Source organism: Lepisosteus oculatus, chromosome 15 (genome assembly GCF_040954835.1).
Source record: "Lepisosteus oculatus isolate fLepOcu1 chromosome 15, fLepOcu1.hap2, whole genome shotgun sequence".
Lineage (NCBI taxonomy): Eukaryota > Metazoa > Chordata > Actinopteri > Semionotiformes > Lepisosteidae > Lepisosteus > Lepisosteus oculatus.
This window is the reverse complement of record NC_090710.1, coordinates 19637616-19651936: the sequence shown is the minus strand read 5'-3', so window position 1 is coordinate 19651936 and position 14321 is coordinate 19637616. Positions and strand designations below refer to the sequence as shown.

At 36.9% G+C, this 14321-nt stretch overlaps 1 protein-coding gene across 6 annotated transcripts in view; it reads right to left on the bottom strand.

Annotated features, from left to right (window-relative positions):
• LOC102687382 (rho GTPase-activating protein 6) overlaps positions 1–14321 on the bottom strand; it is a 160415-nt gene that overhangs the window by 24738 nt on the left and 121356 nt on the right. For 4 of the 6 annotated variants that reach the window (XM_006639108.3, XM_015363959.2, XM_069178908.1 and 1 more), the window contains exons 2-3: positions 5992–6151; positions 316–387 (exon numbers count right to left, since the gene is read on the bottom strand). In XM_006639108.3, the coding sequence (XP_006639171.2) occupies positions 316–387; positions 5992–6151 (232 nt within the window). Of the gene's footprint in view, positions 1–315; positions 388–5991; positions 6152–7283; positions 7388–12722; positions 12925–14321 lie in introns of those variants that run through there. The other 2 variants (XM_015363963.2, XM_015363962.2) reach the window with 2 other exon arrangements.

Here is a 14321-nt window from a genome sequence, read left to right as displayed (position 1 = left end):
CAGATTGAACTAGGAGTGGTGCTGGTGAATCACTAGGTAGCACCCTTCCTCCTGGACAGAAAAACTCCCAAATGAATTCCCAATTAGGGAAACGGGAAACAAAATTTAACTGTTTGCAGATGCCATAGTAGTTGTTGTGAAACTGAGGTGTCCTTTTTAGATTCTGTGTCAGAATTCCACAGTGTGGCCAGCCTAGATTTCCCTACAGCATGTGGGTCACTTCCTGGCTCTAATGTCCTGTGGGATTTTTAAAAGCGTAGACGCAAATAAATCGTAACAAAACACCATTTACCAGCAATCAAGGATTTTTTTTACCTTTATCTTTGTTCTTCTCTTTGGCCAATGAATCCAGCTTTCTCCTCAAGGATTTCTTACGTTTTTGTCCATCTGAAAACATCCGAAATAAATACGGGTAATTGAGAATTTATGTGGCAAAATGTAGCATTAAAAATTGGATTGCGTCTGAAACAATATTCATCATTGATGTTTCTTTTCAGTGAAAACAATATGCTACTCGAAAGATGAAGGTTTTTAGATTAAAGGACATTTTCCTGGAGGTTCTGTAATTTATGTGCTAATAACCATCTTCAAGATACTATATTTCTGTTAATGTACCTGAATAAAATTTGCATGAATAAAATGCCAGAAAACAAATTGAAAATCATCATCATTTAAAAAACTATATACGTATTATCTAGAAATGTCAAATTTGTGAGTGGAACTAGTAATCATATTATTGACTTTAGATTTTTGCTATTTGCTAATGAGAAACGTTTTGCTTACATAGCTTCTTTTTAATTTTTTTAAATAGTCGTAACAGTTCCTCAATTTCCCTTTGGGATCAATAAAGTCTTATCTACCTACAGTATATATGTTAGAAAACAAGCACAGCACCACAATATCTGGTTCAAATATTTCCTGTTTCCTGTGAAGGCAATATTGAGTATCCATATTTCTGAAAAACAAACATTTCCTTTACAGCTATTTGCATTTGTAATCATGTACTATAGGATTTATAATGTCTTTACATGTTACATACTATGCAAATACCATGCATTATACACTATAGCATTATATACAGTACTGCACTATATACAGTACATTAATACTTTGTGCTTGGAGTGCTCTACTACATACTTAAGATACTTTCATTTGTCAGCTTCATTTCACAGTCCTCATGCACAAGAGACACACTTGTCAAAGTCAAGGTTTTTTTTGCTACAGTCAATACAGTTATACTGAAGGCCACACAATTACCAATTTATGAGATCTGAGATTTATCCTTAAGAGTTCAGGATCCACCCATATTTCTTATATTTTTTTTGTTCCCATAACAACAAAAGGGACGTAAATCAGCTGAGCTGTTTTTGATACTGACTTGAGATGATGAAATCCTCTAGTCTCTGGATTGTGAGTCACAGAGCAAAAAACCATTACCAAAAGTCATTTAAGGAATTACTTTTTTACATTTTTTACAAATAGATGTACCATCTACATTTGAATATACTGTAATTGGTTTAAAATATTTTAAGGAAGTGGTTGTAACTATTTTGAAAGATGTTTCTTCTATAAAATTGTGATGTTCAAGAAACTGATATTTTCTAAACTCCAAGTCCTTTTTTATTATTATTGTTCTTTAGTATATTTTGTACATATACAGTACACACATTTATACAGTACATTTTGAGTATACTGACAGTCGTACACACTGACTGAAATTGCCCTCTTCTTAAGAAGGTGCTGCACCTCCACTGCTGATTATTCAAAACAATGGCTTTGTCTGTAAACACTTTTGAAGAAACTGAATCTCTTAACCACAAAAATATGTTTTCCAGGGACGGAAGAGAACACATCTATCTTTTATTCCACAATTTCCACTTAAAAGGTTTCTCTTTTTAATTTCCTAAGAACTAGAACTTTTATGAATGAAGGAGTGCCCAGGAGAGTTCTGGAATTTGCGTTAATGAACCTTCTCACTTAAAAAACAATATACTATTTGTAGAATACCAGACACATGTCTTGAATTTCTGATGTTGCAAGAGGGTCATATGTCCTTGATCCTACAGGCTTTTCTTCCTCTATTAACCCATGTTGGAGTCACAGCTAAAACAACTGTTTCGTCTTTAGTGGCAGATGGTTATTGTAAAGTGCATAGTTTGGAAAAATGATTGGTTACAAAAAAAGATTCAGCACTAATAGGATAAATCTTAATGATCTACTAGAAGTCAAGCTTTAAAACTAAGAACCACACTTATACAGTATAAGTAAACACCATTTTACCCTTGAGCAAGAAAACTCTTACATTGCTTCAGTTATATATTGTATAAATAGGTAAATATTACGAGTTGCTTTGCATACAAAAATAAATAATAAAACTCAACTCAAGGGTTAACACTTGGATTCTCAAAGCACAGCTTTCCATTGAAAGCCCCATGGATGTGGTGTTTTGGTGTGTCAAATTGAGTAATGTACAAAGAATGAAAGCATTCTTTCTCGGGTAGATCTTCCAAGTCAATAGTTTTTCATTTACCGAGTCAATTGTGTACACCATGATTCTCCCGCAACACGCATTGCGCATTATACAGTACAACACAATGTCACAGTACGACAAGTAAGGATTCACTTTCAAATTTCAATTTTGCAGTCTCTCAAGAAAAAAAAATATTTTGTTTCAAATACTGTATTTTACAATGTACATGTACTGTAGTAATCCTAGATTCTATGGAAACTGAAAAAAAGAGTTTATACATTAAATTCTCCTCTCTTGAGATCTACTGAAAAACAAAGTAGTTTTTAAAATGCAGATTTCTTTTGGACACCAATATATGGATGAAAACAATATTCTTTTAGAATAATTTTGCTAATTGTAGTTTCTAAAGAGAGGAGTTCTGGACAACTTTCAAAGGATGTCTTTTGAAAATAGCCTGGGTCCATTCTTTTCCTTTTTATGCAGAATTTTTGCACAACAGTTATAAAAAAGACACATAAATGACTCTATACACTGATAAAATAACTAAAGGAATGTTGTGATCGTGGCACAGCATGTTTTTCCACACACACATTTAAAACTGGAATTTGATAAAAAGGCTTCTTGTGGCAAATCAGCATCTGTGAAAAATATCGAGAGAATGGAATGGGTTCCCCATCAGATTTCCATTCCTGAGTTACGATTAATCAGATATTTCAATTACGCACTCTGAGCATCGGAAAGTAGTGGCCATACTGTATATAAAGTTAATTAACTGTGTGCTAGGTAATATACAGGTACAGGAGATGTGATGGGCTAATTACATGCAACTGGTAATAATTCAACACAAAAAATTAAAGAATATGTTTAACAGTTGTTAGGATGTTACTAAGTAAGTGGAGTCCTATGTATTATCTCAGGGATAACTGCCCTCAATTGTGCTGAGCACAAAAGATCTATTTCTAAAAAGCTACAGCTGTTTGAAAGCAATACAGAGAAAGACGCTATATATGATTTTCTCTTGAATCAGCAAATATCCAAGGAAGCAGATGCTGGAGGCCTGAACATCACCCTGGGATGTCGACCAAAACCTCTAATGGGCTGCATGGGGATAAATATGGTATTATTAAATTTTAAGAAATGTTCTAAAAGTATGTGAGCATGTGTATATCTGCTTCAAGTGCAACTCACTGCTTAAGACACAACCCCACAGCATGGTTCTGAACCACCACAGTTGAAATTAATGAGCAGCACATGTTGAAATCTGATCCTGTGATGGGTTTTGTTTGAGCCCCTTTTGCTCAACATGGCATTTCAGGCTTGAGATTAAACAGATCCACATGGTGCAATGTGGTATAGACAACTGAAAGCTTACTGTGTTTGAAAAAGCAAACATCAAAATGGGACTGTTTACTTTTCATACAGAGCTATATGGAAAAGCTGGGCATCACTGTTTGCAGTGGTAGAGTGATGCAAAACCTAAAAACAGGTTTTTATTTCATTATCTCTTAAAGTTGATTTTGACTTCCACTTGGTTTTATGCTAAGACTGAAATGAAAGCTGGTTAGAACGTGGATCTAGCTGATTAGCTACATAGAAACTATAGTTGTAGAGAGGTCAACAACAAGGACGGACAAGTTATTAGAGCTCTTGTAACTACTATTAAATCTGTTCATTTTAATTGTTGTTTATTCTACTTTAGTATGTATGGTATAAAGATTTATATGCATACAATGCACTTTTTCAGGCTCCTTCGTCACTTTTACCTCTGTAAATATGTATGCTACTGTATATACAGTATCACCACAAGCTCAGTGCTTAACATAGTTCTCTTAGTGTGCACTGTCTTTGTTTTAATGAAAGACTATAAAAATTATTAATAGGAAAAAATTATTAACCGAAAGACTGGACAGCGCCTCGGCATCCATCACAAAGATGTGCCTAGGAGAGCTTCACTTTCCTGACTTCAATCCTCAGCTAATACAGAAACACAAAAAGAACAAAGTGCAATTTCAAATAAGGCATAACTGGGAATGGCCTTTGAGCCAACGAAAAACACCTTTCTGCCCCAGAGCCCTCCCTAAGGCATGTGCTCATAGCATGGTGCCAAGCTGAAATCCCCATTTCAGAGTTGACCAAATTCATCTGGAAATCACATGGGAGCTGACTAACCCAAAACAGATGTAAAGAACGTTACTTGTTATTCCCTCACCTTGGTATTACCTCATGAAATTGAATTTGGGTGAGAAAATTATGTCTTTGTCCCTGAAGAATTCTTCTACAGGGGAAACTTTTGAGAAAAATCTTCAGGTAAAATACAGAGAATAGATGTTGAACTACTTTTTAAATCTAAAAATGTATTGAATGGTTTCCAGTTATCCATCCATTTTCTAACCGCTTAATCCAATTGAGGGTCACAGGGGGTCTCACGCAAGGTGGGGTACAATCTGAATGGGAAACCAGTACATGGCAGTGAATGATTTTATATGGCTCATTTTATCAATACAACATATGTGCTGTTTTGCATTAAGAGTATCAGAAACACTGAAAGAGAAAAGATGAAACATACATGTTCCCATCTTTAAAATAAGGAAAAAAATGGATAAACAGTAGTTAATGCCTTTGCAAAACTGAATCACAACCACTAAATTTAACATTAACAGTGCAAATGTTTCATACATTGTCTCTTACAGGAGAGGAGATGAAAGTAACTCTATGGGAGGAAGGAAGAAAAGCCCTTTTGAAATTTTAAACTACCGACAAAGTTGCATAAACTTGTAAGCTTTTCCCAGGAGAAAAAGCACGCTAACAGACCATTAGCCAAGTCTTGTATGCATCTTAGAAAGCTTATGTTTCTGAAAGTTTGTAAGTGTTCTCAGTTTCTCAGTGAAAGGTTTCTTCTTTGGTGTAAAGATCAAAAATAAAATTCTTCTACTTCTGAATATAACTAACCAATACTAATAAATGTCCTGTGGAGTACTCACACCAAGCTTTGAAAGTTGGAAAATGTACTGTACATTTCATGAATTTCTGTGAATACCTTAGCTGAAGGTTTAAAATTCTGTCTGGATTTGCTAGATCTATTCCCCTAAATTCAAGACAAACTCATTTCACCAGCACTAATATAGTTCCCTGGTGTAATAGCTTTCTGAAATAAAAAAGGCAGCTCATTTACCTCAAACCAACACTAAATAAAAGCCTTTTCATTTCCAAACAAACAACACACAACAGGACAAAAGAATTAATCAGTTGAAAGATCACGGAACTCCAAAGAACATTCCAGAAAAAAAAGCTATGCAGCTATTACCCACAGAAACACTGCTAAAGACATGCAGGAGAAACATACAGTATGGTGTACTGTAAATATCCCTCAAACTTCTTGGAGTGTACATCTTTGTATAGTGAGCAAAGCTTTGCTCAATTTTACCATGCTTCCTAATATCTGTTTTTTCTACTTGTTTCTTGTCTCTTCCTTGCATTCTAATGATTGTTTGATTGTTTTGAGAAAGTACAAGGCAAGGTACCTTTGGGGATAGTTATCTGGCAGCCCAGATCATAGTCCTGCAGCAGTCGATTAAAGGCCACCTCCTGCAGTCGCACTCTCTCGAGCTCGGAGAGACTCTGAATGGGCACTGGCTTTAGTCTCACGCTTCGTCCAGACATGCTGTTCCAGGTGAAGTCACCCTGTGATGAAAGAGCAAAACAGCTACATTAAGAAGCTTTATCCACCTGCTTCTTTGTGTTTTAGTTTCCAAAGAACCTTCTGAGGTGTTGCGTTATGAAAAAAAAGATAAATTCAGAATCATTTCTACATATTTGGATCAAACCTTTGATGCCTTAAATTTGAGTTTATTTTGAGCGAACACTTTGTCTCCAGAAGTATCCATTTTGATGAAAAATGTCTTTCATTTATGTTTTATAAAACATCAGCTTTGAATTATTTTAAAGATTTTGTCTCTCATACTATGATTAGACATTTGACAATTGCTAACTTTTTTTCTTATTGTTTCATTCCACTAAGGAGTGCTTTTAGTAACACTGGAAACTGACTGTGTAATCAGATAAGTGAAATTGTAATATTCAAACACTGGAAGAGAGGAACCATTATTGCTGTTTTATATAATCAAATTGTATTAAAAGATTTAAAGCTTGAGCTTTTTTTCATAATCTTAAGAGTGATCACAGATTTCAAAATGGAAAATCTGAACCAACCAAATTTTCTTTTTTTTCTGCTACAGAATTAAGAGCAAATACTGTACCATATACACACAATGTGATAGAGCAGAAATAACAGAAATGTTTCAAGAACAAACTATATTCTCATGAACCATAATGATGCCCAGTGTCAGAAAATGCAGATCTACAGTACAAGCAGTCTGGGTTAAATGTTCTATTGATGATTTTTCAGTTACAAAACATCACTGCTAGTTCTATATTTAAACTTGGTTGTGTGCATGTCGCATAGCAACAGGAAGAGCCACAAAGGAACAACAAATTGATAACGCAATAATGAATTATTACAGTCAATTTTCATCTCAGAAGCTCAAGTGACATTTCCATTTCTATTGTCTATATTGTATATAAGTGTGCCTACCTAATGCACTACATTGCCATTGCAAGCTTAGAGAGATATGAACATGATTTTAAATACAATAATGATATACTTACATTTAATAGTTTTAAAAACATTAAATAGTTTTAAAAGCAGTTTTTGGAAATGTTACATTCAATATTTACACTTCACTATGGTGTTCTGTATCTTTTTATAGGAACTTAAAACAATTCTTTATTGCTTTGTGATATATTTACAACACACTTAGCTTGATTCTCCTTCAAGGCCGTAAATCTTTAAGACATTTTCAGGCTCTCATCAGTGGTAAACTCAGGTGAGTCTTCAGATTTATTCACTAGAGGCCGGGTCTGGAGTGTAGAGTGAGAGAATGATTACATTGCTTTAGAACTGTCTTCACAAACTGCGCCTTGAGGATCATGAGACAGGAGGGAAACTGCTTCACCTTGAAGCCATAGAATTTTTAACCGAGAGCGATTGTTTTCCATGTGTACCATTTCAGACTTCTGCTGTTGACGTTCCTATGTTTTTCCAAATCTATGTACAGTAAGAAAAATTCAAATCTGCTTTTCTGTAACATACACCTTAAGGCATGCCTTTTGAATGCTTTTTTATCTGTCTGGGACAACACCCTTGATGCACAGTACAATAAATCACCCTGCCTGAATGCTGTTTTTGATGTACAGGATCCGTGAGAAGACCATTGATGTGGTTCTACTCAAACTCTACTGTTTGCTAGGATTTTGCTTGGAGCCAATTTATTTTCTGTAGGGTGATAGATCCAGGCACATGACTTTCTGTTGCTGACCTAGGGAACCTGATGCATATTTAAATTGTTTCATAGAATACAGTCTCAAACTCCAACTCCAACTGCTACTACAGTATGTCACCCTTTCTTGTAGGTGTGGTGTCACTGGTTACAGTTGTTGGGATTAGTATCTGGATTTCATTGTCTGTGATTACCGGGAGCTTTCAGGTTTTGATGGTCTGTTCCCAGATCCTGGTTTGGAGAAAACGTATTTGGTGATATGATGTGCATGGTGGTTGTTACAATAGGATTTCATATTTTATTTCCTTTTACAAACGTGGAGCCAGCTCATTTCTGTCAGTTTCCTTCTGCTGGTGCTCTGACGATGTGAGGTGCAGGCATACGAGTATACAAAAAGTTACAAGACGAGCCCATTCAGACTATCTAGCCCATCATTTTGATAGTAACCAACTGAACCGAGGATCTGATCCAGTTGTTGCGTGAGAGAAGCAATGGTATAGGCTTTTTCTTCCATAAATATGGAATTGTCAGCTGTATTTTATGGCAGTTTTCACAGATGAAATTTAGGAATCTTCCTGTTGGGAATCTTCCAGGATGCTCCACATATTGGAAAGGTCATAAATTGCAGACTTCTGCATTTTTTAATGCATCTCTTAGGAATAAGAATCCATCCCTGGGCTTTCAACAATTCACTGTGTTAGAATTTGAAATCCCTGGTTCTGAATAAGCCACCTGTTTTAAACCTTAATCTGCATTCAAAACATAGCTACCCGACAAACTAAATTTAACCCTGTAATAGACAAGACTTCTCAATTAACAGTGCGAGATTACGTAAGAAGTTTCTGAGAAAATTAGCCCTGGTGTGAGTGTGTGTAAGTCTGTGTGTGCCCTGTGACTGGACTGTACGGGAGTCACATCTAGGGAGAACCCTGCCTTGAGGCCCATGTTTGCCGGGTTAGGCTTCAGTTGCCTCGTGACCCTGAACTGGATGAAGCGAATAGAAAATGGATGGATGAATTCAAATATATTTTTCAATTAATTTGTATAATAACTCACACTGACCAAGAAAGGCCTGCAAGGGTCTGAGTAGACAGCATACAGACAATTAGGGGGCGGGGGTACTAATCATTGGTTTGATCGGCACCAGTGGATAGTTCAGGCTGTGTGGAAACATGGCTGGTTGCCGTAGCAACCTGGGAGTGCGAGCCTGCGTTCGCACAGGTATTACAATACCCACGCTTAATGGGTGGTGCCTGGCCCTCAGACGGGGCATTTGTGGGAATCTGAACCCAAACCTCGGACCACTGGGAGTCCAGGATGTGATGTGGAGTGGATGTGGAGTGATTCCTCAGATTCCACAACATGAGGGGATGAGGGTGTGGATGAATCTGGCACCAGGACTTGTAATAAGCTGTCAGAATGTGTTGTCCTAGCTGGCGTGGAAGCGTAAGGCTTTACATTTGCAGAATCTGGGTAAAGCCTGAGGAGCAGAGGCTGGTACCCGTAAAGGCACTGGAATTGGGACGTATTTGTGGAGGTGTTGTTTGTTTTTGGGACAGTTCGGCCCAAGGATTAACTCCAGAGAGCACTGGATGGCCACCTGACTCGTAAGCCTAGAGCTGTGGCACCAAGACAGTACGTCAGGTGTGGCAGAGAGAGCGATCAACCGCCTGTCCACTGGTACTTCGCGAGGGGTGGGATGAGAGGCCAGAGCTGCCGACACCGCCTCTTCCACTGCCAGCAGGCCGGAAGGCAGGCGGCGGGTACGATAAGCCCCGAACTCGAGGGAACCCCGTCCAGGAAATAGACCCATGATAAGGCCTTTTAATTTTTCGTTAAATGGAACATGTAAACCAGGAGAAAAACAGGTCATTTGGCCCTTTCTATGTGGGCTACATTTTTGCAGTTATGAAATTGTGCTCACCAATATTATTGTACATGTATGTACTGTATGTAACCTTTCAGAATAGGCTTGTTAACCTGAAGTAATTTAGGTTTGCCATAACAAAGAGGGTGAATACTTACACAACAAATATATTTTGGTTTTATCTTATTTCACTCACAAAAGTGCTCACATTGAGCATTAAAGTCACTGATTAAAATATTCAGTTAAAAGTGTGAATACATCATATGTAATGCAAAATACTGAGACATCAGTGGAAGATGGTTAATGTTTTTTAAGAAACTACAAAAACATACACAACAATAAACCAATATATATTAGTATAATTAATTATATTCATTATTAGCATTGATAGATTTTGCTTACACACAACCTAGCTGCATAAGATGAACTTCAATAACACCCTCATTTCCACAAAAAAGCTACAGTACAAGAGTTGATTTACTCAAATGTTGCATCTTGTTGTTTGCCCTCAAACTTTTTAATACTGGTTCACAAAGTACCTGGCACTGGCCCTTGGTAGGAGACAGATTCCTGAATTTCCATAAAGCTTAAAAAAATACCACAAGCACTGAGAAAAAGGGTGGTCCAGTTCAAAAACCTCTAGTCCAGCAGACTGAAATGTTATTTTGGAAAGTTTCCTTATTAGGAATCAGCCCAAGAATGCTGGAGGCATCAAGTAACATCCCCTAAAGTTGTAAAGCCAGCTTTGATGGCCTCTGAGATGAACGAAGGAAGATCTCATAAACAAAGCAGTAAGTTCAGGGAAATTAAGATAAATGTGCCAATACTTATATACTGTATACAAACTGTACAGGAGATACACACACATTAAGGCACAAAAAGATGTGAACAATGTTCTATTCAAAGTTTGGTGATTGCTTGAGAATTCCTGCATCCTTTGTCAATATACAGGTATCACATGTTGTAATGATTCTGTGTTTGGAGCACCAATTTCCAGGCAATAGTGAACAAAGCAAAAGCAGCACTGAGACTTGAACACAGGGTTTCTGTACCATATGTGACGACAGCAGTCAAAGAATAATGCACTTGCATTGCACTCCTACTGCCACCCTTCCTCCCTGCCTTACCAGAGTACAAACCACATAATGGGTCAGTAGAATGGTCTGCTGGCTACCTTAAATTAAATTTCCCCCCCTGGGAATCGAACAGCTTCCTCTTTGAACGAGTAATAATGAAATAATCAATTTAAAAACAACGATAAGAAAAGCAAGTCTTAATCCAGAGAATCTTGCAAATACTTCAAAAATCCATATATAGTATTAGCATCCACCGAAAATGGTCAGGCAGGTGTGAATACAATCACTGTACACCAATGCAACACTGACATGAACATGACCATCATCTGATGGATTAGTTCCAAAAACCAAGCCAAATGCATTGGGGGAGCTACACCTTTTTCAGCAAGAATATCTGTATTAATATCCAGTGAATAGCCTACAAATTTAGTGTACGCCACTAAGAAGACTCTAAAAACACTGTCAAATAAATGATAAATCACTAAATTATACACAATAATTTTAAATACACGGAACCAATTTTAAACTGATTGCATATCAATATTCCTTTACGGAATAGAGAAAAAATCAAATTTGTACCATTGATAAACTGTTCTTTCAGCAGTATGGTGAATGATTTAACAGCATTACAAAGTTGCTGTACACAGTAATTTAACACCAATACTATGCTTTCTGTTAGTTTTTTCACTCAAAGGAAAATTCTATATTTCAGCATGCCTGAAAATGTGCTGGTTACAATGTAGCCATATAACACACTGTTAACTTGAAATAAATATCACAGCAACCCGCCCATTTTAACAGGTTGCTACAGGTTTCCTTAACAAGTGCCTCAGAACTATCCCATAAAACCCTTGTGTCACACTGCCACAGAACAAGAACTTCCTAAATTGGCCATGCTGGGAAAAACTCAGGAACTCATTTTATTATTGGCTTGGCACAGCCAGGATCCAGCCTGCACGTTCCAGGCCCGCTGCACTGGCAGTGAAAATGAGGCACTGGTATTTTTTTCTTCTGGGACCTGGGTGGTTTTACCTATTCTACGTACCTTTAGAAACGCATTATTGATATCTCTAATGTACAATACATACAGAATGTTGTCAGTAATGATACACTGTTGCTAATGCACAGAAGTACATTTTCCCAAACACAAGGTACTGTAAAAACAGGCAGTCTGGGATCTGGACTGCGAAGAACTAGACTTCTCTAACCTCCTGTGACCATAATCAACCCCACACCTCTGTCTGATCCCACTGCTCAGTTAATAAAAAGCTCAATAAAATTGTTCTCGCATTTCAACAAGAGCCTTGCTGATGGCAAATAACAGATTTTTTTCTATAGCTATGATTATCATGCAGAACAATAATGTTTCATCCTGTCAATAATGTAAAGCTGTCTTATGACAAGAGCATTTGGAATCTTTTCTTCGAAACAAACCTTCTGGCTTTCCTGATAGTTTAGTGGCTTCCCCAGCTCAATGGGGAATGTTTCAAGTTAAATGTTTGAAGCATCATTTTAAAGAATGAAACCCATGATTCAGTTTGGAAAAAATGGATATTAAAAGGAGAGCTATTTCTGATACTACTGTACATCATGAAACACCACTAATGGTAAAAAAAATGTCTAAAAAAAACATGATTAGACTGATAAAAGGGAAAAAAGTGTACTGTGGGTAAAATAATTCTGTTACTATGTATTTACAAGACTTTTGTACAAAATCAGAAACTTAAACCCACTTGTAAAACAAAATCTTTACACTGATACAATGGAGCATGCTTAAAAATTACTATGCGGTTTTAACTGGTGTTTCATCTAGGAGAATACAAAATGATCTGTAATTGCCTTAGCTTACAATATTACAATATTACCTTCCCACCTCAACAACAAATGTAATTTACAACTAAACGTCAAATACTGTATAATAACACTCCTACTATAATCAACCACATTTAATGTTGTGGGGTATGCCTACTTACCATATAGCTTTATGTCCTCTTTACCATCTAGAGAGAATCTTGAATCCTGAATGAGCTTTTTTGCATCACCAAGGCAAAAAGATGGGCCGTTACAAAATCCTGCACATGGCCATTAGTTAGGAAGCACCTCTTTTTTGCTAATAACAATTTAACGTTAAGAAACAGAAGGCATTGAGTTGAATTCAAAATTATTCTCCTTCTTCCCTTGTATCCATTTCTAATTCGTAGGTGTGCGTGTCATGCCCTACACTAACTGGACGAATTGCTAATAACAAACAAATTGCCTTGTAAGGCCCAATTACTGAAATCAGTTGTGCATTTGGCAGTGTTTCCACAGCAGTCATAGTGCTCCATTTCACACATCGCCCTCTTTCTTTTTCCGTTTCATGGAAACCTGAATTAATTAAATTAAAAAAAACAGGCTCATCATCTCAAGCTGATGTCCTTGGTGAGGTACTTGAAGGCCCATTTACATGTTTTTTTTTTCCTCATTTCAGCTCAGCACAACTGCACCACTGAGCCCCAGTGTCTGCTTGGGTCTGCCAGCTGTACCGTGACTGCTTGTTTACCTGCAATGGGAAGCTTATTAAATACTTCCCATTTTAAAAAAAAGATATGCACATTTCAGGACAGGGATTGCTAAAAATTCAGAAAATGACATGAAATTTACAATGAGGTAGCTGAAACAAAAAACACGTTAAATATCGCAGCCCCAACATATCAAATAGCATAGTACATGTCCTTTTTTCAATTTGAAAGTCAAGTTGCCATAGTACTACATTAATAAGTTGATGAATGTCATCTTGTCGGTTCTTTAAAACTGCTGGGCTGGATTTTGCAGTACTTTGCAGTACTTTGTAGGTCAGTATAGATTCTCAGTTCAGAATTTGTTTTTTCACTAAAAAAACATTATAAGGAGGATGAGGCAAGACTGAGTGTTTAAAATTTCACTTGTACTGTATAGTATAGGCATTTCATTTGTACATCGTCTTTACAGTAGTAAAGTGTGTGCAACAAACAGCTCTTCTGTGTGCTGCACAAACTGTATTCACTGCAGTTAAATTAATAGCATTCACTTCGCAAGCTACTGAATGATCTTAGAAGGAACAGACTCTGTACAGTACCTGTCTGCCATTTGCTTTCATCGTCATAGCAACCACTGCCAATGTACAGCACTCAAAAGGAAACAAAAGGGACTCTAAAGCACCAAATCACACGGAAAGGTGAACGGGACCAAAGTCAGGTTCTCTTAAAGATCATTAAATATTGGGAAATTAAAAAAAACACACTAGTGACAGTTACAGCAACAGTTACAAAATAAAGCCTTTAGGGCATTACACTCTGTACATTTAGATCCAGTATAGTTACACACTGTACATTCAAAACCAGATAAAAAAAACCCTGCGGATGTTAAAAGTTTATCACACGCACTGAGCATGTAGTAATTCTGGTTCAGCGTTTGTTTTCTTACTCTGTTTTTTTTCACAGTCATCCCCCTTCTCCCTGCTTAACAAACCACTGACAGCGAATGTTTGTATTTTGCTAACAATTAAATATGGCTGAAGAAGGAGGCCTTGTGGCTCCCAGGGGAGTCTCCTG